General features: G+C 41.3%; 1 protein-coding gene across 2 annotated transcripts in view; it reads right to left on the bottom strand.

Moving 5' to 3' along the window:
• The window catches only part of TSPAN5 (tetraspanin 5), a 79876-nt gene extending 54544 nt beyond the window's left edge, over positions 1-25332 (bottom strand). The window contains exon 1 of one of the 2 annotated variants that reach the window (XM_052682146.1): positions 24860-25332. In XM_052682146.1, coding sequence (XP_052538106.1) covers positions 24860-24940 — 81 coding nt within the window. In that variant the 5' untranslated portion in view covers positions 24941-25332. The remainder of the gene's footprint in view (positions 1-24859) is intronic. The other variant, XM_052682147.1, reaches the window with a different exon arrangement.
• Between the last annotated feature and the right edge of the window lie 1071 nt (positions 25333-26403).

The following is a 26403-nucleotide window of genomic DNA, read 5'->3' as shown; positions in this document are numbered from 1 at the left end:
CAAACACCACTTTACACAAGCACTTCAAATAGACTGAACTACAAAATACTCATACTTGCATAAAAGTGCTCTGAGAGCAGCAGTGAATGTGCACTGCATGCACTGTTATTAAAAGAAAACCCACACCAGAGAAGTGAAATTAATAAATAAGGTACTGAAGATTGAACAGATGGGAAATTGTAATAAATAGAAGTTACAACCTCATTTGTTACAATCGTCCACAACCTCCTTTCCAACTGCTCTGGAAAGTGGCAAGAAGACAAGACTATGGAAGCAAGCACTGAGTTTGGGCAGGAGAGGGCATTCAACATTTTGAAAGAAATCAGCTTGCAACAATGTTAACGAATGTACCTTCTGAACAGAGCCTTATTGTACACGTGGCATGCTTCAGTTTGCCAAGGTCGCTATTCAAAAGCTTTAGCTTATCTTGGACTAAGAAGGAAGATCCTCCCTGCCACATGCTTGATTGGCCTCATCATTTAGTCAGTGCACCCGTGGGTAGTCAAAGCAGTGAGTTCTTGCCAATACTCTCCTACAGTTGTTGGGAAACAGCAAGCTCATCAGCATCTTCTCATGACTGGTTTGTTCATTCACGTGCTGAATATATACTATGCAAAGGGACAATTCAACTACAGCTTATTAGCTTAGGTCATGCGATCTAAATATTTCACTGTTTAAAGAGATCTGATGCACAGATCTATTTTTTGTCCCTCTCTTTTCAGTCTTATGAGCTGAAAAAACTACTTTGGATGTTACAATTGTGTGAAAATTAGGGACTTATGTTCTGCACTGAAACTTGAAGTTGTTTGCCTACTATAAAGTCTAGCTGGGAAACTCTTGCTGGGTGTGCACATCAGCCAATAACATCAACAGTTCCATGGGCACACAGCTCTCACCAGAGGTTAAGAACACATAAAGTGCAGCTGCTTTTACAAGAATCTTCATCACTCCCTTACAGGAATTCTAAAAATAACAATCATGTCTTCAGATTCAGCTTCAATCTGATCATTTTCATTAGTAACCAGTGAAGAGTGTAATGGCATAAAACACGTCTCTCAATATATTTTGGCCTTGCAAGGCACCACGGAGATGACCATATCATGACTACCCCATAATTAAACAGGAAAACTTGGGAGTAAAATTTAGGACTGTGCTAAGAGTGCCAAGGGAAATACAGAAGTGTCAGAATGTTACCAGGTCACGCAATCATCGATGCATGTCACACATCCTTCTAAGAGCAACCTTTCAAACAGCTGTGACTATCTGCTCAGAGCAAGGCTGAAAGCTCTGTGGTTCACCATTTTCTTGCTCTGCCCAAGTGTAATGATCAGTAACAAATGAGGCAGCAGCTACCAAAAAGCAATTGCCCCTCTTGGCAGAACTTGGAAGAGCTCTCTTCAACCTCCTGTAGCAGCCTGGCATCACAGACTGGTGGCTTTATGGTCTTATGGTCTAGCAGGCCTTGCCACAGCCGGGTGGATGTATCTCTACACTGGAATGCACTAAGCCGGCTCTTTGCTCAGCCACCCTGCTTCATCCTGCCTTTACCTCCAGTTCTTGCACTGAAGGCACAGTCTCAATACTCACTGGTTATTTCAGAACTTTACAGTTTTATTTTAAACAGTCTTCTACAAGATTTTTGAAGCCTCATATATGCCTTCAGTGCAGTTTATTATCAAAAGGTACTGAGACTTTTGAAAGATATAGCCCTTGGGGGAAGACAATAAGTGTGCATTATATCCACATTACTGGCAAATACGGTTACAGAATTAGCTCAGCTGAATTACAAATCCAAAAGCAATAACAACAACACAACCTCCATCCCCTACCACATCCCCTTATTTAGCTCACCTTTCCAGAAGCCTCATGATAATACACTGCTATTAGCAACCTAACCTTCCCTGAGGGCAGGGGTTGAATAAAATCCTGCAAAATAAAGCACTGGCAGGGAATCGTGGAGTTACGCAGACTGATCTCCTCACTGAACCATTCCCTTTTCAAGGCACTGTGGACTGAGAGAAAAGGAAAAAGATCAGAAGGATAGCTATTAAAGCCTGAAACAACAGCAAGAAATAAATATCAAAACATAAAGGTGCAAGCAGCCCACCCACAGCGAGCCATAGCAACCAAAGTGACACTCTGCCTGCAGAACACAATTCAGGTATCTGTGAGGGATGTCACTGAGAGATTGTCATCGCGTGCTACACACACTCAACTTCTTCAAATAGATGAAGTTACAAATTACAAAAGATACAGCTTTATGCAATATGCACCATGGATCAGAGGTCCCTCCATGAGAGCTTTTGAAGCTACAGTGCAAAAAGAAATTGCACTGTACTTTCAAATCCAAGAACTCGCCTCCTCTGTCACACACTACCAAAAGCTCACAGATACTAAGCAAACTGGAGAAGAAAGGAAGAGGTCTTCTCAAACTCAGCTTCACTCCTCCCACCCGTTCTCATTAGTTGATCATACAGTTCAACCAGGTTTACCACCTCCAAATCACTCCTTCACTCTCACTGAATAAACATTAGCATTGCAACAACTATGCCTATCCCTTATAATGTGTCAACAACAAACACTGAGCTAAACAACAACACCAACTGAATGACAAATGGAAAATAATAGCTTTTACTTTTTTTTTTTTTTTTTTGTCATCCTCTCCCCTCCTTCAGCTACTTCACTGACATGAATACCATTTCAACAAGTTCACTCTCACCCCATATTCTGTATTGCTCTGTATTGCTATTACCATTCCAGGTAATTCAAAATAAAATGCTGCTACAAAAATATATTTACAAGTTGCTCAGTGTGGATGACAAACAAGTCACCATTACTAAAGAAACCATCAGTTTCTTTTAGTATGTCTGGAACAGGAGCAGATACACTAGTTTCACCATAGCAGCTATTACAGCCAGAAACATAGATACCACTGCAGAAGAAAATATAAATGCATAAGGGTGTTGCACAGCCGAGTGAAAAGATACACCCTTGTGCTGCTCTGGTCGATAAAGATGCTTTCAAAAACTCCTGCTCTTTCCCCTTTACAGCCTTTCACCAACAGAAGAACGATGCTTCTAGGCATGCAGCATTCTCCATACAGTAACTGTTCTCTACTACACCAGGGCACTCGTTTCCTAGGAAACATGCAAAAAAGACAAAAAGTATCTAGCAAGTTAAATATGCAAATAAACTAGGTCACACCAGCCATATTTCACTCAACAGAGCAAAGAATTCACAACTCATATTTTGGAGCACAGTGTTAGTTTTCCAGTAACCGCTCAAAACTAACCAAGTTTTGTTCTTCCATGAGCACCTCTGAAATATGCTGCTTTTAACAACTGCAAGGAAGAGCTTCAGTGAGAAAATACACGTTGTTTTGATGCCAAGAAAAAAATACATTCTTAATGCAAGTGTATTTGTACCAGTCAGATATCTGCAAAGCCTACCAAACTCTGAGCAAAGCAAGTCACACCAAACCAAAACCTGTTACTCCAGTCCAAAACTTAACAAATTACTAGGCAAGTTTTCACCTTGATTATCTATAGCCTGTAAGAGAATTAGTCAGTAACTTCTTAACACGCAGACCAAGCCAAGCTTCACCACAGGAGGATAATGAGGAAACAGAACAGAGCAAACGACCCTTTTGAACAATTCTTTTCAGTATCCTGAAGCAGTTGTTTCCCAGGTTTCCTTTAAAAATAGACAAGGGACCAGCAAAAGGTGAGCAGGTCAGTCTTAAAGAGAAAAAACACTGTCTATTCTTTCTTAAAAAGCTCTCAAAATCCCACTAGCTTCAAAAGGATTCTTGTTTTGGAGAAGAAAACCAAGATGCCAAACCACAAGATAATATTTTTAATAATTTGCTTTTTATTATTACACTTGGAATGGCATTACAAGAATATGCCAGGTGAGAAGGAAAAGCACATTTATCTGCTATGAACAGCACCTGCAGTAGTACCCTCAGGCAACATAGGCAAGTACCACTAACCCAAATCAAGCATAACAAAAATCAAAACCTCACAGTCAGCCTGCCTGACAGCATGGCAATCTCCTAGCACAATATTAACTGAACAAAGCATCCTGTGTTGTAGGACCATGCCAGCAAGCCTAAAAACTGTCAGCTGGATCATACCAGTATCATTTTCCAGAATAATGAATTCTGTACTACAACTACGCACTCCCTTCCTGACTCTGAGCTACTGCTAAAGAGTCTCTTCAGCTCATATTAGACAATGAGCTGTAACAGAAGTGCAGTGGTCACAGCTGAGGGCGGAATGAATATTGCCCGAAAAAGAAAGCTATTTATATTGCTTCTACAGCCTTTACAAATCTCAGTGTAACAGCAGGCAAGTACAGTCCACCAAGTACTTCAGGTACCGCTCCTGATTTTCTAGCCTGCAAAAGAGAACATCAAAGGCAGGTGCCCTCATGACCTCTCAACATCTGTTTTGTTAGCCACAGTATTAAGTAGGAAAAGGATGCAGACACACTGCTCAGTCCTCTTCCTCACCTTTAACAGATAACACAAACAAAGCTATGTCAAAAGTTCAGAGAAATGTTATTTAATCAGCCAAGGGAGAACAGGAAGGAGCTTTATATAAAAGCCAAACTTCTGAACCCAAAAGAAAGTCCAGCAGAACTGGTACACAAAAATGCGTTCAAAGATGATACAATTTCAGAGACAAAAAAAGACATTAGCAGCTGACAGAAATGGTATGATTCCTACAGCTAAATTTATGAGTCCTTGGCAATCTTCTTGGGTGTCTCACCACACTTATTCTTTTTCTATCACAAAACTGATTTGGGCTGATCATCATTATGCAGAAATCTATATGCCTTTGTATCACCACAGTCAGAAAGACAGTGCACACAGTATTTCTCATTCTCTCCAGGTGAAAGTTTGCTGTTTAAAGAAGAAAAACAAAACATAACATAGCAATAGTCTGTTAAAACAGCAACTCCCTAGATGAATAGCTAATAAAGAGCAACTTATTCAATTCAAGTGCTAGCTGGCAAGTTCACATCAGAATCCTGTCATGGTTGGGATGGTGTGGGGTTCCCAGGAAAGAGCTATCAAGACCTACAGAACTATCCTGCCACTGTTTCTCAGCAAGGATGCTGCACAGACACTCGCTCTCCCACTCATCCTGATGTACCTGGCATAGAGATACAGGATATCAGTGTGCAAATAATATTAAATTTCCTTAAGAAAAGAAAGTACACATTTTTGTGTTTGTTTGTTTGCTTTCATGTAACAAAGCTCGCTTGCTCCATCTTGTCCTCTTGCCTCACCAGCAAGGTAGCTCACAGTAGCCCTATTAGCAAGATAAAAGGAGCAGCAGGAGCAAGCCCCAGTCCTGCTACCTCCCTCCCCAGAGCTTTAAAATCAATTATATTAAAAAAAAAAAAAAAAATTAGCACATTTTAATGCAACACAAGTGTGGAGAAAAAAAAAAAGGGGGGGGAAAAAGAGAGGAGATGGTAGGGTTCTAAGCTTAGGTAAGTTTAATTTTTAGGTTTTCACAATGCAGAATATTAAGTATGACTAAATGAGATAGCATATGTATTCATTCAGGACAATTATCAGGATTACTGGCATTTGTTCATTGGTTCCAGACTCGAAGAAAGAGACACAAAGAAACCTCAGTAACAGCTTTATCCTAAACCATTTCAATCTATTTAGTGAATCGCTCAAACTGAGCAAGAGTAATCAGCTCCTCCCCATCTAAACTTGCAACGGTGTAATCCTACTCTGAGCGGTGGTCACTGGATATTAATTGAAATCACTGTAGGAAGCGAAAAACGCTGTAAAATCATTTGTTAACAGTCAAAGACTCAAGAAGGTTCTGTGAAAGAATTCCCCCCACACACGCTTCTTTAAAATTAATTAACTACACTCAAGGGACTCTGAGAAAAAAAGCAGCAGCAGTTTTCCACTGGTCTTAGAAGACCATTCACCTCAGTGTCGAGCTTTAAAAAGAGAACTTTCTGAGCCTCTGTATCTGCCAGCGCATGTGAAAACTGAATAAAGAAATGTGAACATCGACCCTGCTTATTTTGCATACACCTAAGTACTGCATATTGTATGTAGCTGCAGTAGGCATCAATGAAGGTGTTCCAGATAACTAATATGTGAGAGGGGGAATGGAAACTGAGCCCAAGGAGCAGTACCACAATAACAGGCAGTCTGGCGAGGCCACTGTTTCATTAAGCAGCAAGGAAGCAGTTAAAGCACTCAGCAGTTGACTCCAGAGGTATTTTGTTCAAAGTCATTAAAATAAATCTGATTATGAAGGTAGTAATGGCATTTTGTTCTTGTTAAGTCAAACTGGTAGATATAATAGCAATTTCATGGTTGGTCCCATAATTATTTCCAAATATTACTGCACGCTTATACAACTTCCACAGCTACGGTGATATTGTTAGAGAACAGCTTTAAAACAAGGAAAGTTTTCTAAGAGCACTCACATCATAAAGAAATCAGGGATTAGCATACAACACGGATTTCAGCATACTGCATTATCAATGAGAAATTCCTATCAGCCTCCTTCAGTCCATAGTTGTTTTTGATGATTGTCACAGCTTCTGATACTTTTGAAAGTTTTGCCTAATTCTTTTTCCTCTGAACTAAGCCCTGCAAATTAGGACTCTTCCTCCACAATGCACAAAGGCATTTCTAGGAAGGTTTTCTAAGTGCTTGAAGTCCACTCTTGTCCAGCTCAACCCTAAATAAGCCTTTACAATAAATAAAATTGATGGCTGTGCTTAGCTTCATTAAAGAAAAAGTTCTGAAAAAAACCTTTTCAAGTTATTCTCTTACTGTACCACTTACAGTACAGTGATACAGTACCCTAACATACAAGTAAGCTGAACCAAAGAACATCTACTAAGTTTGAGACATACAGGATAAAACATATCTAAAAAGAGCCCCACTTGCTGCCAAAACCCATATACACAGCTTGCTCAGGAAACCCACATAACCAACCTCGTCGCATTCCACCCCCCCATCACATATCCCCCTCTCCCCTGTAGGAGTTAGAGATGCTCTATATAAATAGTGTAAGATATCAAGCTTTAAGAAAAAAGAGCTCTATCTGAGAAAAGACTCCACTCACTGCTGTGCCTTCAGTCACTGGCACACAATGGCAACGTAATGGTTCTGTTTCTAAAACTCTACATGATCTCATGGGAAGAGCGGAAGGAAATCGGGCCTGTATCTTAACATACATGAAAAGAACAAAAATAGTCGGGTTTTCCAGAAATTATGAAAAGGAAAAGGATTTGAGCTTCTGATGAAACCCACGTTAATAATTCTTTTCTCTACAAACTGCTCAGACACTCAAGTACATAAACCATTTGAAGTGACTGGATTGCTGCACCTATTCAACCCAGCATTACGACAGTGACTGATGTAAACGCAGAGGAAATCCTTGAGAGAAAGAAGGAAAGCCAAGTGAAGATGATGTAGAAGGCCTGATTTGCCATTGCGGTGTCAGCCAAGAGTGGCCACGGGAGACCTTTGTATTTTAATTTATGCTCTCTGAGTCAGGCTGAGGAGCAGCAGCTGCTGCAGCAAGCAGCAGAGAACGCGTGGCTGTCAGCAGAGCAGACAGGAGGGCAGTCCTTATGCCCACTACCCTGTGGGGAGAAGAAAGATAGCAGGAAAAGATTTCCCCAGCAGGGACCCCTCACTACAAAAACAGATTTTGGCTGGCAAGAGCAAAAGCTCTTCAGCATTCCTTGGAAGCAGGAAAACAGAACCAGGAAAAAAAAAGAAAGAAAAAAATTTAACATCTTAAAGTATACTGCTTACACTGGATATTATCAGTGCTAATAGGAACCACATATTCCAGCAACTGCACCTTTGGAATTATATCTAATCTCAACCACTAAATCTAACTTGCAAAGGTCAGTTTATTTCTCATTCATCAGAATCTATTACAGTGCAGAGCAGGTTATGATGCAAAACAGTTACACATCAAGCTCCAAAGGTGGAGAGGAAATCAAAAAGAAAAAAGAAAACCCCTCACAAAAAAAAAAAATTAAAAACAAAAACCAACCACCAAACCCTGCCAGCTAAACGAAATAACATGCCTTTAAATGGTAAGCTTTAAAGTGTTTTGTTCTATTGTCCAAGTTTTCATTGAAGTAGCTCTAAAACAGATCCCATGCAGCAAATAAAAAAAAGGCATCAGCTTGAACAGCTTCTAAACTGTTTACTCAGGTCTATGCTTCTAAGCAAAGGCTTCCTACAGGAACAGGAATTCAGATTAAAATGTTATTTACCTGGAAATTCAATTCCTGCTGGGATCAGACCGTGGACCTGGGAACAAGAACTTTCAAAGTTACTCAGAAGCACTTTTCTCAGTGAAACAGAAAGTCTCAACACTCTGTAAGCTTAGTTTTATCGTTGTTTTTTTTTTTTTTTTCCCCCAAGGCTAGTAACTAGCTTAAATCTGAACTGCATCTTTCACCTCTGCAGTCAGCTCACTTTAAAAGAACTTGTTTTTTCTTTCTAAAAGCATATACCATCAGATAATCAAGTCCTTGCCTCCTCTTTGTTCAGCCAGATAGAAGTAATCATCTATGCCACTTCTGTTATTCCTCCCCTCCCACAAATATTGTGCAAGCAAACAAGTGTAACTTGCTTACATCAGATGTCAAATGCTGTGGTATAATGGAAGATGACTTCTACAAATTTGTCTTGATTAAAGAATACACTCATGCTACAATACAACCGTGTGGGCTTCAGTATGTCACACCTATACAACACCAATGAGTTCACTGTCCCTTTTGACCACCAAATCACCTCATGCAACACCTCAGTATGACACCAGTCTCTGCTTTGAAGACAGCCTAGACATTTCTTCCCAAAATCCACAAGTATGCTTACATACCTCCTCAGGGCCCAGACAAAGCACAAGCTTTCCACTTTGCTCAGAACCCCTGTACCACTATCAGGCAGCAAAGATGCTGGCTCAGGACTCCCTGTTTGCTAAACAGTGACAACTATCACAACAACAGAGAAGAAAGGCAAACTTTAAGCATAAACAGAGCTACGTTCCTTTCACCCAAGAAGACATATTTAAACAAAAATTGCTTCTGTCTAAAGCTTCTGCTTCAGAAAGGTAGACTTAAATCAGAGCATAATGGATTATAACGTGCAGGTTTAAATGAGACATTAAGAACAGGCAAGTTTGGAACAGTGCTGAATAAAGGAAATTTGTACTATATAAACAAAACTGCAACACAGATGCTTACAAATCTGTGAAACAGCCAAAGTGCTTAACTAAACTGACTGCCAACTATGTATTGCCAACTATGTATGTATTAGTTTTCTTTCCAAAACACTGGACAGATTATATGGCTGAGCTTTTACATGGTAATAATAGAGAATCTTTAAAATAATTATGAAAGAAGGGAATAATCTGGTGCCCACCTAAGAATACCCTTCAGATTCACTTGTCTATCACCAAGTTTTCATCTCTCACCATACAATTTTATTATTTAATAAGTATCCACCATAACCGGTGGCAGAATAAAATAATTTTGGTGGTGTAGGCTTGCTCATTTCTTCCCTCTGGTGGGCAAGGCAACAAGTGGATGAAAAAGGACAGAAGTGTTGGTAACTACAAACCTACATTAAAAACTAGTAACAGAAAAACTATTTATTACCAAGGCATAAGAGCAGATACTGCATATATTGCTGTTAAATATACCCTGGTCTTAAAATGGTTAATTCATAACAACTGGAGGAGCTGTGTAAAGATCCAACTAGGTCACCATCTGCAGACTTTGAACTCTTCTTCCCAGCAGCAAGCTTTTTCAGCTGTGACATCCAGCTGCAGTTCCCTTGGACTGGCACACTTACTTGGCTTTATACGCCTCCAACATTTGTAATTCAGCCATCGGAACTACTGAAAAGGAAAGCATCCAACATTCTTTTCTCAGTGGTATTGTATGGAAAAGTCAGGGCTGAGAGAAAAGGTGTTTCAAGTCACATTTTTTTCAGATGCAAGACTTTCACTGCAGTTTCAAGAAGGTAGGTCGATATATTCATCAAAGTTAATAGACTATAATCCACAGAATGCTCTATTACATGCTTGTTGGTGTTCCAACTCTCCCTAAAATAAGCCAATCCCAACAGAGAAAAACTACAACTAATAACTGGATGTCACGTATTTCATGAAGTTAGAGATTTAAGGGGCAACTGGAAAAATTCACAAATTAAAATCAATCAAGAGACACCAAATACAAATATCCTAACTCTGGCTCTGGAAGGCTGAAGAGTCAGAGCATATTCTCTGAGTTTTATCGCTACCTGTCTGCCTTGTCCTAACACTTCTCACCAGGTATCTGCCACTGGCCACTCTTCAAAGCTCTTCTTAGTTCATTTCTTTATCAGGAAATGTTTCAAGCTAACTTTTAGCAGTAGAGTGAAGTGAGACAAGAAGAGAAGCTCAATCAGGGCAGCTCACAGCAGATAATCCAAAAAAAGCTTCAAAACAACTGTTCTGTTCAGCCTTGTGCAAGTTTTCATTCTTACATCTCATCAAAATTCATGAATTTTTATTTTAAATGCAAAATGTCTTTTCTTGAAGGCAAAACATTAATTAATAATTATAACTATATCTGAATTTAAATGAATGTGTAATTATTTTATATATTCTTATTAAAGTAGTGTAATTTTGCCAATGTCAAAGCCGCCTTTAATTAAGCACACAAAATGACTCCCAATACTCACTTTGAAACTTCAGCTGTTACTTCTTCTGGTTTCTTTACCAGTGATGATAAACTGCTACGAACAGTTCACAAACAACACTTTCATAACCCCACCCTGTTCTCATTCTGAACACTGAGAATTCATTTTGAAATTTCATAGCAGTTTACAGAGACCAACTGTGAAGTCTGAACTGCTGGCATTAGCTCAGGCTGAGCCAGAAAGAAGAATTTTCTATTAGACACTTGCACATTCACCCCACAGCTCAAGAAAGTAAGAAAAGAGTGGAACTTCACCAGCCTTCAGTGAAGCACACTGGAAATGCCATTCTAGGCACACTCACAGTGTGTTATACCAGGCATCCTTAACCATATTAATAATTTAGTTTCCAGATCAATATCTTCTTCAGATTTCAACACATCTTTCGCCATTGAGACTTTCCTAACTCAGTCTGGGATTGGTCTGAGGTGTTACTGGTAAATTCAGAGTTAAAGATCTTGAGAACAACAGGGGAAGACAACATACCCACAGAACTTAATAGCCAATTAAGGTGAGATATTTTCAAAGGGACAACATGTTGTTTATAAGGGAGAGTGGTGCCAGGACAAGGATCAGTAGTTTTAAAATAAAAGAGGGTAGATTGAGGTTACACATGAGGAAGAAATTCTTCCCTTCAAGAGCAGTGAGACAGAGAAGCTGTGGATGCCCCATCTCTGTAGGCATTCAAGGCCAGGCTGGTTGGGTTTTGGGAAGCCTAATGTAGTGGGTGACAACCCTGCCCATGACAGGGAGGTTGGAACTTCATGATCTTTAAGGACTTTTCTGACACAAATTGTTCTGTGATTCTTTGATTGTTCATTGCTTTTTTAGATGTTGGTCTATCCATAGGAATTACCAATTATGTCAAATATTCATTGCAGGGACAGCATTTGACATAAACAATACCTGCACAAAGCCACAAAGCTTTTATTCAAGGCAGTTAGACCAGGTGGTTGTTTCAGCAGCAAAATGGTTTAGCAGCTCCCAGAGGTCCCATCCTCACTCTGGAGGTGCATTTTCTCCCATCTTACTCTTCACTAGCCTCTCAGCTGCTTTATGAAGCTGCATCTTACACTGAACTCAAACTGTTCAAGTTGTTTCTGCTGGCAGATACACTGTCCTAACTGCCCTCTTTGACTAAAATGTAAGACCTCCAAATTGCCTTCGCATCAGACAGAACTTCAAATGAAAAATATTTCAAAAGTTTTCTTTTCACTACATCTTTCTTATAATTCAGTACACAGTCCTTAAATAAATACCTAGAACACTTTCCTTAATTTGTCAACATGCAAAGTTAACAGAATCAAGACCATACAATTGACCTTCACAGAAACATTTTTTCAATTCGTTATTATTAAAAATTCTCTTCAGCTTGTTTTATAGAGTCGTTGGTGCACTGAGATAATATTTCTTCACACTCTTGAGAGAGAAAAGCAGGATTCTTGCCCTCAGGAAGCTCCCTTGCACAGAATTTGATCAGAAGGCAAGGCTCAGCACCTCTCCAAAACCTTGAAGCAATTTTTGGATCTGTAGGTTAATGATATGTTTGGAGATGTCTGACATCAGTAGATTGAGGACCTAGTGCAGCAGCCCAAATAATTTCTTGATCTCTCCTGATGATATGACCAGTTTAAAAGGAAGGAATGTTAACCTTGCTTTTATTTTGTGTTTTGTTTTCTGTATACACACACACACTCAACAGGAATCAGATTTATACTTCTTTAAAGTTTTCCTTAAAAGCAAAAAAGAAAGGCTGATTTTCCTGTCCTGTTGCTGTTTTGTGTTTGGGTTTTTGTTTTTTAGTATTATTGCAACTATTGCTATTAGTAAACACTATCTACACATACTTTTCTACCACAGACTACAGGACAATACAATCCAACAGCAGAAGGCAAATGCAGTATTCATCAAGTCCCGCTTTTAGACAGACTGTTTTTCCATTTTCTCTATCAATCACCTAAATATAACCAAAACTACTCTGAGATGTTCAGCTTCCATTCAGCTATAAACTGGTTTTCAGGTTTGATTTATATACATAGCAACTTTTATGCTTTGTTTACAGAAATTCTTTTATTTGCCACGTTAGCTTACTCAAACACCATTAGCAGCAGTGGAACGTATTTCATGCAGAAGCCATTATCTTTAGCCTAAGATGTTGTTAAAGTTCAGAAGCCATTAATAAAACGTGGTGATTTCTTACATGGCTAATGGTAGACCACATAAGTAGTGGTACTTAACAGATGGGCATTAGCAGCTCCGTTGGACACAGATTTACCATGAATTTGCTGCTGTTACATACATGTTTGGCAAAAGCCCGATTCAGTACTCAATACTGTACTAATTTAAAAAAAAAAAAAAAAAAAAAAAAAAAAAAACAACAGCCATGGCAAAGTTGCTGTCCAGACCAGTGGGAAGGAGCAAAGCCTGCAGAAAACAGCATTAAGTGATAGTCCAGAGTATGTAAAGCTATTTCACACAAGCACGTAACTTCAAAACTAGAGAACATAGAACAGTCTGCTTCAACAGCTACATTCTCTCAGCACTACAGATATTAGGTTCACACGTAGCTCTTGTTACCAAGGAGAAGTTTTCATTTAAAAGATCAGGATGGTCAGATGGGTACTTACTCTGAGACATAAACCAGCAGAAATGCCTGTCAGGCTCCCCTGTATGTGACAGAGTTTTTTGGTTAAACTAGCTTGTTATCCATTTGGTCTGCTCCTAACTACTTAAGCAGTGCAAAGTAAGAGCTTCAGCTCTTTCCAAAGTTTTTTTCCCATGTTTTCTTTGGAGGATCTCTTGCAGCTTTCCTCCCACCTCCTCCTTTAATATTTCCTTTAAAACAAAAACAAAAAAAAAAAAAAAACACTGCTTGAAAAGCAAGGTCTAATTATACAGCTGCCACCAAGTGATTCCTATTGAAGTCCACAGGAGTTGCTCTTAGGCAGAGGACAAGGCCCCAAGTATTTACAGTGCAGAAAGCCTTTGTGTTCTACACCCTAAGTGGATGAAAGCAAGCCACGCAGGAGGCTCATTCAAAATTAATACTACATCAGGAAGTGGATGAGGGAAAGGGAAGGCACTTAGTAATTGATCCACTGTTTGTATTCTGCGAATTCTGAAATGTTTTCACATATTCATTTTGGTTTGTCTTTTTGTGTTTGGTTGGTTTTGTTTTGCTCCAAGATAGAGGCTTTTTAAACTAGGATAAAGTCCTATTAGCAAAACAGAGTGAAATAGTGAGAGAGAGCTCCCTAAGTGGCACCGTGATACCAGTAAATGCAAAGAAACATCAACCCTGAAGGCAGCATGGAGGTGGAATAATAGGTTTCATTCAGGCAGAATATGACTACCTTACAACTTCTACAAGATTACATTCTCAAAGTCAAATACCTTCTGTGTTATGATCAAGACATGGAGAGTTCTGCACTTCTGCTCATCCTGTGAGAAGTTACAAGCCTCTTTTTTCTCCCCATCACTTATACAGAAGTCCAGTTCCACCCCACAATGGAGACAAAGTCCAGCCCTTCAGCCTATAAGCACCTTAGAACTCCCTAAAGTCTAAATGTACTCACACCAAAATTTGACACCACAACTGCAGTATTGCTCTACCCTGCTTTATCAATGTAGTCTGCAGGCATTTTAAGAACAGGGTACGCAGGCAGATTGGTATAAAGCTGCCTTTTAGAGAAAATGAAAATCTGACCCTTATACGCTAAGATCTAAATAAATAACAGATCTTGCTGAAGCTGACAGCTCCATATTTTGGACTTAGGATGCATCTAAGAGGCATAAGAGCAGCAAACAGCCTTTTTTAATTTCTGCCCTTCACTGAACAAGCAACATCACCGTGACTCTGAGCTTCAAAGCCTTTCCACGTGCTCTAAAAAGCAAACAAAAAAAAAAAAAAGGACAATATGCTCCTCAACTCCTTCCCATCTTACAGTCTCTGCCACAGCCCCATCCATTCCACCTCACCTGATGCAAGCAGAGACCTGCAGCAATTGTTCATGAAGCTAAAATGTGAAATTCTTTACATCAGAGCCAGAACAGTGGGTACTGCTTTGATATCATCAGGCTTGTGGATTGACACATCAACTAAGGAAATGCTACCCGTAAGGCACTATCTGGGAGGTCTTGCACCAACACTGAGGCCTGCTGTTTGAGAAGGAGATGCTTAGGTATCACATTGAAAAAAGGCAATTTATCATAAAACAAGCAGTTTGTCAAGTAAGAGAAATTGTCTTATAAAAGCATATCAAAAAAGCTAGTGCTATTTGTTACTTCCTGCCACTTTCCTGCTGACTTCTGGCTGGACCAAGTAAGAGTCAGCAAGCAGCACCCTTAAAAAGGCCTCTCAGAGCATCATATTGATTGTATAGGGGCTCCTGAGGGCTAACTGAGAGCACAGAACCCAGCAGACATTAGGACTCCAGGAAAAAGGAATAAGAACCGGCACAGACAATAGGGGAAGGCAACAGTGAGAATAGCCTCTGACTGAAAGCTGGAGTGGATCACAAACTGAAAGGAGGGCAAAACCAACATCAATCAGATACTCACAAGAGGCTTCATAATTTATTCATGAAGTAATCAGCTGCTACAGATAAACAAACTGCAGGTAGAGATGGAGTTGACTGCAACTTTGATGTCATTTCCTAAGCAAAACATCCATGAAATTCTGGATGAGAATGAGTTCACTGGAAACCTCACCTATGTACAGAATTTTTGGGCAGGGAAAGCTGATAGCAACAGCTTCTGTTCCTCACAGCTGTCCCTTTGCCTCTGTCAGTTTAGCACCTCTGCAGCACAGCTGATAGGCTCATGCATCTCTGAGGGACAGGAAAAGACTATAACAGAAAACAAGAAAGGCCAGATGAGAGCTGCAACTTACCTACTACATTGTCAAGAACCCTTCAGTCTCTCATCAAAACTGATATTGGGTTTCCTTTAAAATACAAACCTATTAACTGCTTCTATTTATGAGCTACTTTCAGAAAAGAGAAGGAAAGCAGAGTGCATCAAGGATCTAAATCACATAAAAATGTAAGTGGCTTATGTCCTTATGTCAAGTACACTAGTCACTAGCATGGAAAAAGATTTTGTATCATGAAGTCTTGATTCAGATGTAACTACGAAATTCCAGACTACCCAAGCAGGGGTTTTGTCTATCTTCAGAACAATAGGAAATATTTGAAGACAAATAAGATTGCTTATATAGAAAGGAAAGTAGTGCTCTTCAGCCATACTCAGCCCTGTGCGACTGAAACAGGAACACCACTAATGACCACCTCAGACCTTCCTGCTGCTATAGAGCAGCAGAAGAGTAGAATACAGCCAGTGGAAGATCAGCACAAAAAGGCCTTCTTTCCAGGTAACAGAAGTTAGATAAGTTTCCAGTCTCTTTAAGTCCTGCTTTTAGGCACATGGGTCAATAAATTTCTGCTCTTATAAGTCAATATTTTTGTTTCCTCCATATGTACACACAGTATATTCTCTATATGTGTGCATACATGTATACTCATACCTTGCTACATGCTCACTACGTGTTTCCCACCATTAAATACTTATTAACCTGTTTGCGACAGAGCCATCAAAAAAGACACTCAGAAATTGATAATGATGACAAACATTCTCTGCTCTTCAGAGAGCAGATCATTTGCCACCCCTTCCAGGAGACTGCTCCAATGAAGTACCTTATTACAGAGGAGCAGTGTTTGGAATAACATTTACAGGAAGGAAAAGAAATCAGAGAAGTATGTGATGAAGCTGTACACTTGCTTTTAAGTTCACACTGAGTTCACATTACAGGCAGGAAAACAAAATGCTGCAGAAGACATGCAATTCAGTGGGAGGGAAAAACAGAGAACCTGCTCTCAGAAAGATAAATGCCCTCCTTATGCATATGTACACAAAGCAAAGGTGTCCAACAGGGAGAACCTGTGCTTCAGGCTCTGACAAAATGACAGCTGGGAGATGTGCTAGGAGTGCCACCTCTCACAGTACTGCTGCATCTTTGCTTAGGACACCAAAGCTTGGTTGAGAGAATCTGCCCTCTTGGTACAGAGAAAGAGTCCTGATGCAAAGAAACATTTTTGCATCACAGAAGATTTGTGCCTAAATCAAACTAAATTAAACTGGACTCTCATTAAGAGTAAGCCACTAATGCTAGGAAACACCCAGTAGGCTGAATTACTGCAAGCAACCTTGCAATTTCATTTATACCACATTCATTACCCTGTAACAATAGGACAAGCTACTGAGCATATGATAGTAGATAAACAAAAGGTTTTAACTCCTTGACATTATAGTCAGCAAAATAGAAGCCTCTACTAACCCAAAATAAGACATATCTAAAGGCATTTAGTTTCCCTTTACTTTTTTCTTTGAATACAATATTAAAAAAAAAAAAAACATATTTAGGAAAAAGCTGCTACAGTCCTTTGATTTTTGTGCAAGCAGTACAGCGGTTGAGAAAACCAGACAGTAACAGGTACAGAATAAGCAGTTTTCTTAATATGTATTTGCCTTGTTGCAAAAAGACTAGAAGTCCTCTATCACCACATATCAGGAACTTTGCTTGAAATGATTTTCAATACTATTTGATGTAATGGAGCCTTCACTAGGGATTTTCAAGGCTGGGAAGAGGCATATTGATTTTTCCCCAGTTCTGTGGGAAATTGACAGTTCATTCATAAGATCCTCTGCGTGTGCTGAAGTGCTTATTCTAAATGCTGTCCAGAGGAAAGCAACTGGAAAGTTGAAACATTAGCTGAAGGTGGAGATTGATGTGTCTTAAGATAAACACTGCTACTGCCATTTGCCTCATTTGTTTTCTACAGCTGAAGGAGTGGGAGCTGACTGTTCTGAGCATCTCCACAAGTCAGGCCATCTGGAGGTTATATGAGATCACAATGAGTCAGAGTTTGATACCAAATCAAGCTCCCTTGACTGCAAACCCCAGTGTGTCAGTGACATTATTAAATGTGAGAGTAAAGGGGAAGGTGAATGGCTGTAGATTTGGTTACAGAAGCAGCCACACACAGGGCACTGAGGCAACAGTGACAGCCATCCCAACCCACCCTTTGGCCTGTGCAAAGTCCTGCTGAAATCAGTGGAAACCCACATCCACAGGGAGCCAACAGGGAACATATTTTTTGGCAGGAGCAGCAGCAAACTCACAAGAAATGGGATGTTTTCCAAACTTGTACAATAGTACAATAGAAAATAAATTAGGCCTCAAAACAGTAGAGAAAAATCTATGTTTTCCTGGACCTCGCACTATAGAAGTATGCTAGATTGCATCTCAATACATTAGGAAAAACAAAACAAACAAACAAACAAAAAAAACAACACACAATTTTTTTTTATTTTTTTTTTTAATTCTTTCTTGTTTTAATATTGGAAAAAAATATGAAAAAAAGTGTTTAAATACAAAGTCGCTACAAAATCCTAACCATGAAATCATGTATTTAGAAGAGTTGAAGCCAATTTCCTTTACTGCAGTGCACCTCTGTGGTTAATGGTGACAGTCACTTCGGGGTCACTACAGAGTTCGGTTAACTCCTGAATTGCTCAGCTCTTCACTTCTGCCTCTATCAATAAAACAATTAGAGTCCTGCTGCTAGACAAGTATTAGAGAAATGTGCTACATATTTTGGGCAACACAAAGTATAAGGCTGAACTTACCCCACAGGATTATACTTTAGACTGAAATTCCTTGCCTGGCAGAATTAGGTCATATTTCTTTGGGTCAAAAATATTTTTTCACCTCTTATTCTAACTGGAAGCAAAACAATATTCCAAATGCCCATAGCAGATCTTCACTGGTTTGTGCCCTTGGTTTATGGGAGTAGAAATCGCTGAGGTACCCACCTACTGTGAGCATTTAATGATGCTCTGGATTTCTAGACAGTAGTGACCTTGGTGTCAAAAACATTCTATAATGTTCTAACTACAAGAAGTCTATTTGTAGCAAGGGAACTTGAAGGAAAGTATCCTGGAAGTATTTCACTAATTGTAACTAATTGTATCATCCCCTACCAACTACTACCTACTGCATCTTACAGAGTTTAAGGAATAGAGATTAAATTTTGCTAAAAAGTACAGAAGTACTTCAGGAGTATTGTAATCTGAGGAATTAAATGTAAGGGTGTTTAAAAACAGAATGCATACTTGGAAACTCCTCTGCACTGGAGAAGATAGAAGTTCCTCGCATTTTTCTTATTTCTACTTCCCACGTGTGTAGTCAATGAATATAAAGATGTTATAATTATGAAATAAACAAGAGAGTTTGGCAAAGCAGATTATAATAATAAAAAGAGAATAGGTAGAAAGCTTACCAGCACCCTGGGCTCAATGCAAAACTCCAGAGGAGGGATCTCCAAAAGAGATCCTTCCCCACTGGCAGCCAGCTCTTCAATGGGACTAGGAGAGGAAGGAGCCTGGCTCCACCACTTCCAGCAGCACAGGTGAATTGCCTCCAGCTGTGCTCCTGTGCCTAACTCATTGCTCACCTCAGGTGATCAATCAGAGGTTCAGGCCGTGACTCAGCAGTTCCCATACACCACATAAGACAAAAGAAAAATAAAATCAATTTGAAAATTACCCCTACATCTATTTGCAGTACCTGATATGGGCTCAAAATCCACCTTCTTCCACAGCATAGCAGCTGCTTGCTTTCCTTGTGTGCCTTTGTATCATATGGAATAGTTGAGTATGCACATACATGATAAATATATTATTGAAGAGCCTATCACAAAGAGGTTATCTTAGTGAATTAGGATGGTATGTTTACTTTCACTGAATCATAAAATCACCAAGGTTGAAAAAGACCTCCAAGATCATCCAGTCCAACCATCTACCTATCACCAACATTTCCTACTACACCATGTTCTTCAGTACAACATCTAAATGTTCCCTGAAAGCCTCCAGGGACAGTGACTCCACCACCCCCTGGGCAGCCCACTCCAGCACGTGACCACTCTTGGAGAAGAATTTTTTTCCTGATCTCCAACCTGAACTTCCCCTGGAGCAACTCGAGGCCATTCCTCCTAGTCCTATTGCTAGTTACACGGGAGAAGAGGCCAACCATCACCTCACCACAGCTTCCTTTCCAGGTAGCTTTTAAGAGAGCAAGAAGGTCTCACTTGAGCCTCCTCTTCTCCAAAGAAGGAGACTCCCTGAGTCTCCTCTTCATCAGATTCAGTGTTCTGGAACATGGACCTACTACCTTTATTAGGAAAAAATTATAAACTGTTTCACTCGCTGAAGTACTGTGCTGCCACTGCACATACTCAGGGTGTTGCTCATCAGCTTTTCTCTGACTGGAACGCTGAAGACCCAAAATGTATTCTCAGTGCTCTGCAGTAGATAAGCCATCAGGTGAAACAAGGTGGGAGTTTGGTAAATACATTTACCAAATCCATCTGTACAGCAGAATTATGTAAGCTGCATTTAATAGTTCCAATAATGTTAAGTATGTTGAAATCTAACACAGTAAGTTACACAATTAACCACAATCAGTGCTTTTTCCCTAGTTCTTAGTCTTGTGTCCTTAGGCTTATTCAGTCTTCTACAAACCCCCAACCATAAAAGAGCTTAAAACAATAACATATTTATAAACAACTAATTTGAGCAGCACAAACACTTAGGAAGGAGACAGCTTCATCCATGTTCCTCATGTCATTCTTTCCCAATAACCAATGATATGCTCTGTAACAAAGTCACTAGGGAAGGCAGAGCACACCACATGCTTCTGTATGCATTTAAAGGGCTATGTCTGCTCAAAGACATACCCAGCAATTCAGAGCTCCCAAACTCACAACAATGCATCAATTTTATCAACGCATACAATGTACATTGCTACCCTTCTATGTTACAAAACAGTTATACATTTTCTCCAGACAAGAACCGTTCTGTTTCTGGTAGGACCATTTATGAAATGCTCTCCGAGTCACTGGTGATATTAGATTTTAAAAGCGTAACAGTAATAGTAATCTGATTATTAAAAAAAAAAAAAGAGGGGGGGGGAGTAGAGAGAGGGAGACGTGATCAGAATGTCATTCACTTCCACTGAAAGAGCAAATATATAAAGATCAAGTGTTACAGAACGCATTTGAAGGCCACATGGAACAAGCCTTATGTGGATTTACTTTTTTTTTTTTTTTTTAAACCAATGTGGCAAGGCAAAATTACATAACAAAAACTTCCTTTGTGGATGTCTGAAAAGTAGCTGGCATGAGAAAATGATCTTCTGCCCCTTTGAAAACAAACTACCAACAATGTACAAAATTCAATAAACAGTCTATTTCTTGTCCTCAAAGGTCAGCACACTTTCCCATCACTTCTCCCACAACACACATAACTTCATTCAGTTCTCTTTCTGCTATGTTCTGGTACTTCAGGAGATTATCTAGACCCCTCTACAGTTACCCTCAAAACCAGCACATGTCAAGCAAATTAAAATACAAATCATGACTTGCAATATTCTGATGCGTCATAATGGCAGCACGCTGCATGACTTCAAGTGAATCACCAGATAAAGTAAAAGTTGCAGTCTGAGGAGTCAATGCTTTCTACACATTGTTCCTACTAAGTTAGGGTCAGTGACTTCTAGCTGATGTGGAAATTCTAATTTAAATGAAAGTATATATTCACAGATCCCATCAAGCACAGTAAAGCACAGAAAGGAATTTAAAGCACCTCTTGGAACTAAAAGTCAGTTTAAAACTGTCTTACAGAAGTAGAAAGGTAAGAAGGGGAAATGGTTCTTGCCTTTCTAGAAGCAAGGCGACGTACTTTTATTTTTTGCATTAGACCTTTGACATCATTCTACATGGACAACTACATGGGATGAGGGGAAATATGTCAGTAAAGAATGCAAGTAAACAATACAATTGTTTTCTTTTAACTTGCACTATGCATGCAGGTCTTATCTAGTTCACAATACATGATGATTCACCCTGATAAAGACTTAAAGGCTGACTGAAAAGCACCGACTCTTCCACCAGCCTACAAAGGTATGCATTATGCTGGCCAAGTTAAAGCACAGGAGCATGCCCTAATGAACAATCAGCACAATGGCAGCTGAGCAACGGAAAGGAAAGCAAAACACTGAATTCTACTTTTTCATCACAATATATTTGTGCCTATTTGGTCTCAGTTCCTAAACATTACACTGGCAAACGCCAAGCAGGCACTTCCACAGAGCACCACAACCTCAAAGAGCTCCAAACAAGAACTGTCAGTATATTTACCTGCTTCCTAGCATTGGATGCAAAAAAAAAAAAAAAAAAAAAAAAAATTAAATTGGCAAGTATGCCTAGAACATGAGTTACCACAGTCTTGGAGGATACAGTTCTCTTCTAAAACATTATGAGATGCAGAGACAAGGGCAAGTTGCCTGGGGTGGAGAACGACTATCTCCATAAGAGTATCGTGTCACCTTTCCTTTAGTCACAACTAAAGACAGAGCACTAGAGTGCAATTTTCCATACTAATTATTCCAACAGATCTGCCATATATATATATATATATATATATATTCCCCTATATGTTTAGAAATAAGATATTAGCACAAAATAAAAACTGAGAAAAAATCTGATATTTATTTTGCCTATATTCTGCAGCATACAAAGTCCCCAATTTCTGTATTGTTGTAATACCTCCCATTTAACAAACGCAAGCAATTATTTCCCACAAAATTTCAGCAGATCTACAATATTTCTTTATTCAAGGCACTGATAATTTTCTTGTCAAAACCATTACTCTTCCAACTCAGTTCTCTTTATTTTTAGACCATTGTTTTATGATGCATAATAGAGGGTATTTTTTCCATTTGTTTTCATTAAAAATTTAACAGGTTATGTTAAAACCAGCATATAAGAAAGCTTCAAAAGTTTTAACAAAGGTGTTCCACATATCTAAATGTCTACAAGACCCCAGGAGAGTGTCACTGGGATAATGCAATGACTTCTTTATCATTTCAATCTATCCATAAGGACTACATTAGTGGCTATGTTTGATGCTCACTTTCTGTGAACATCCAAGCCTCCAATTTTTCTTTACAGCTTTTCTGACGCAGTTTCATGATAGAATATTAAACAATTACTATTAATTCCATAAAAACTTTAAAATATATTCTGCAAGAGTCACTGTCTCACTTCCCACCATGGTAACGAATGCAGCTACCTCATAAAAAGATAACAGAAGAAATGACTGAAGTCATATAAAGTGCTTTTTGAGCGTGGATCTCATGATGTTTAGCCAAGGACACCAGACGATTTGCATTTTGCAAAACAGGTAATCTGTAAGCAAGGGCCACACAGCAAGCAAATGGCAGAGCAGGCGATATGCTCAGGTCATTGGATTACCACTCCAGCAGTACAAAGCCACGTGGCCCAGCAAGATCTCCTTTAACCCATTCCATTGCACCAAGCAAAAGCTGCACATGCCAGCCTCAACAGAGGAATAAGAAAACAACCAGCCACTAAGTACCAAGAAGATATCACTTCCCTATTTCCACCATCTGCAAATTTGCCTTCAGAGAACGAAGTGAACAAAGTTACAGGGTGTCTATCGCATTGCGTGCCTGGAGGAGCAAGATAACACACTTATGTGTGTTTCATCATTATCTTCCTTCTTTGGTTCAAGGACACGTCACACAAGATGTGTCCTCACACTGCCTTGCTCCCTCCTGAAAAACATATGTGTTCTCAGCAGTGTATGCCCACGGGAATCAAAATGAAAAAACAGATGAAGGAAGAGAGCCACAGCAAACTCGACCATTAAACTTGAGCAGATCATAAAAACACAGCACAGGAGGGTCAGGATACTCATTCGTAGGTCAAGCAAACTTTGACATAAAGGCACATAACTGCAGCCAACTTCATTCTAGCAACACACCTCCTTGATTAAGGAAAGACATTTCACTGTGAGAGTGTCACTGATCAAAAATCCTGTCCCTCCAAATCATCCACACCAGGCACCTCTAGTTCCCAGGCACACAGACATAAGGTGAACTACAAGTCCTTATTAGCCAGATAAAGACCAAAGTAATAATTGCAAGTTTGGTACTGACAAGGTTTCTCTCCTTCATTCTTCATCACTTACATTCATTAAAAAAAAAACAGTGGTGGTGGGTCTTTTTTGTTTGTTTGTTTTTTTAATTGACCCAAACCACCTTTATAGTCCAAAGAAGCCAATATACCAAATACGTACCCAACGTATTTTCATTATCCCTTAGAAAGGCATTCACCCTGCTGGAGTTCATACTGCTAAATGGAATGCCTCATGAAAAGTGGAGATTGCACACGTAAGAGCCTTCACCCAACTTTCATGTTCTACACAGTGCTAAGAACTCATCGTCCATGCACACACAAGATTAATCGTTCACACCTTCACACTGTGGTTCCAAAATTTGGAATTTACACCCAAAAGAAGCCGCTTCTCCTTCAGAGCCAACAAACTGAGAAGATGCTAGAAGCGCTAATCTACGCGGGCTCCATCCCGCCATACGGCTCTGCTGCTCCATGCCCGCTGCTGGAACGGGGCAACACGGGGCTGCGGTGCGCGCAGCGCCCCTCAGGAACAGGCGGCTGAGCCGCTGCCCCCCTACCGGTACCGCTCCGCGCTGATGGCCGAGCAGAATAACGCCGTTCCACGCACAGCTCGGCATTGTGTAACCGCTCCTGCCAACAGCACCTCTAGCAGAACTTGAGGCTTTGATTTCTTGCGTTCAGCACATACATATTTCAGTGCCGATATCCCCACGGATTCATCCCTTCCCCAGGCCTGCGCGCCTGGCTGCTCCTCTACCACAAAGCAGTCGGGGGCTGGGGGAAAAGGGGGCGAGGGAAAGAAAAAAAAAGCGGGGGGGAAGCAAGAAAGCCCCTCGGCACCTACAACAAAAGCCGTTCGGAGGGCCGAGGAGCGGCACGAGCCGCGGGCACGCCGCTAGCCGCTAGCGTGAGGGGCGCGGAGGGCCTCGCCCCCCCCCCCAGCCCGCCTCGCGCCCATCTGTCACGCGCCAGCCGCGCTCGGGCGCCCCGCAGCCGCCGCGACCTCCGCGGTGCGAGGCCGGGGGTTGCGCCCACTCACCCAGAAGATGACATTGAAGCCGAAGATGAAATATTTGATGCAACAACTGACTTCAGGCCCCTTGTAGTGCTTCCCGGACATCCTCTGCGCTCATGAAGACACTTTGCTCGCGGCCGGGATGAAAACCGAAGGTGAGGGGGTGACGAAAAAAAAAAAAAAACAAACAATAAAAAAACATAAAACAGGCGGCGGGGTGGAGGTGGAAAGACTGAGGGAGGGGGCGGCGCGACGGGCAGAGCTCAGCGCGCCGCGGGGAGATGCGGCAGAAGCGGCGCGGCGGCGGCGGCTCGGCTCCGGCTTGCCGGGCGCCGGGTATGGCCGGCCAGCAGCTCCCGCCTTCTCCTCTCCCGCATGGGGGAGGCCCCGGCTGCTCGCAGCGGGGAGAAGGGGACCGGCGGGAGGTGCCTAGGCACAGGCGCGGGGCTCGCAAGCGCCCGCTTGCACAACGCTCCCTCCCCCGCCCCCACAGCGGCGAGGGCCGCCGCGTGAGCCCCGCCCCGCGGTGGTGGGTTGGGAAAAGGACGAGGCCCGCAGTCGCGAGCGCCGGCGGGATGATTGACGGAGCGCCGAGCCAATCGGGCTTCGCGGCCGTCCCGCTTGAAGCGCCCGCTCCTCGCGGCGGGTGTCCCAGCGGCGGGGTGCCTGTGGGGGAGCTTAGCCGCCGGGGTCTGCGGGTGTGCCTGCCTCGGGGAGCGGACTGCGCCGTGTCGCCGGTCGGAGGGGTCGGCGCGGCCCCGAGTCGGGGTGAGGACGGAGGGAGGGCGGCGGTGGGCGCTCCTTGCAGCGCTGAGATGAACGTCCTCTCACTTAGCGCCCGTGGTCAGTAGTAATGACGAGAGCGCGTGGCTTCGTGGCGGACTTTTAGGTCGGAGACGGAGGATTTTCCATTTTTAAAGGTCAACCAAACCCTTGGCAAAGGGCAAATGAGTGGGCAAAACTCATTGATCCGACTGGCAGCTGGGGGCAGCGATGGAACTGCGAGGCAGCGAGAGGAGCGGCTCCTCGGCGTGCTGCGGGAGCCGTGCCACAAACAGCCCGGTTGTAGGCTGGCTGCCGTGATGAGAGGGTGCACAGCCCTCATCGCACTGCGTGCAGCTTGTTCTAAACGGGTGTCTGCAGATCACCTCCCACCTGAATTTGTGTGTGCTACATGCACAGGAACACAAGAGGAACTATTTCACAGCGTGTTCTAGAGCTCCTACTGAGCATACACCGTCACTGGTATCTGCCAGCTGTAGCATTGTATTCACGTCTACGTGGGATTCGGAGTACACGCAGCCTAGCATTAGCAGCATAACAGCATTTCCTGGCTGAAGGATATCATCGTTTCAATCTTGCAAGTCTTCAGAGTTTCCTGGTCCAGCAATGATAAGTGCAATACTTCTAATTGAAAAGATGGAAGGCTTCTTTGTAATAGTAAATTATGTCCCACATTTCTACCAGACTGTAAGATAACAGTCTTCAAAAGTATGATATTTTTAGAACAACACAATAGGCTTTGGTTCAAGATCAGCTCATGCTGGTTTTGGAGCCCTGATCATGTG

Source organism: Tympanuchus pallidicinctus, unplaced genomic scaffold (genome assembly GCF_026119805.1).
Source record: "Tympanuchus pallidicinctus isolate F22 unplaced genomic scaffold, pur_lepc_1.0 scaffold2, whole genome shotgun sequence".
In the NCBI taxonomy this organism is placed as follows: domain Eukaryota; kingdom Metazoa; phylum Chordata; class Aves; order Galliformes; family Phasianidae; genus Tympanuchus; species Tympanuchus pallidicinctus.
The sequence above is the reverse complement of the archived record's forward strand: the minus strand, read 5'-3'. Positions and strand labels throughout refer to the sequence as shown.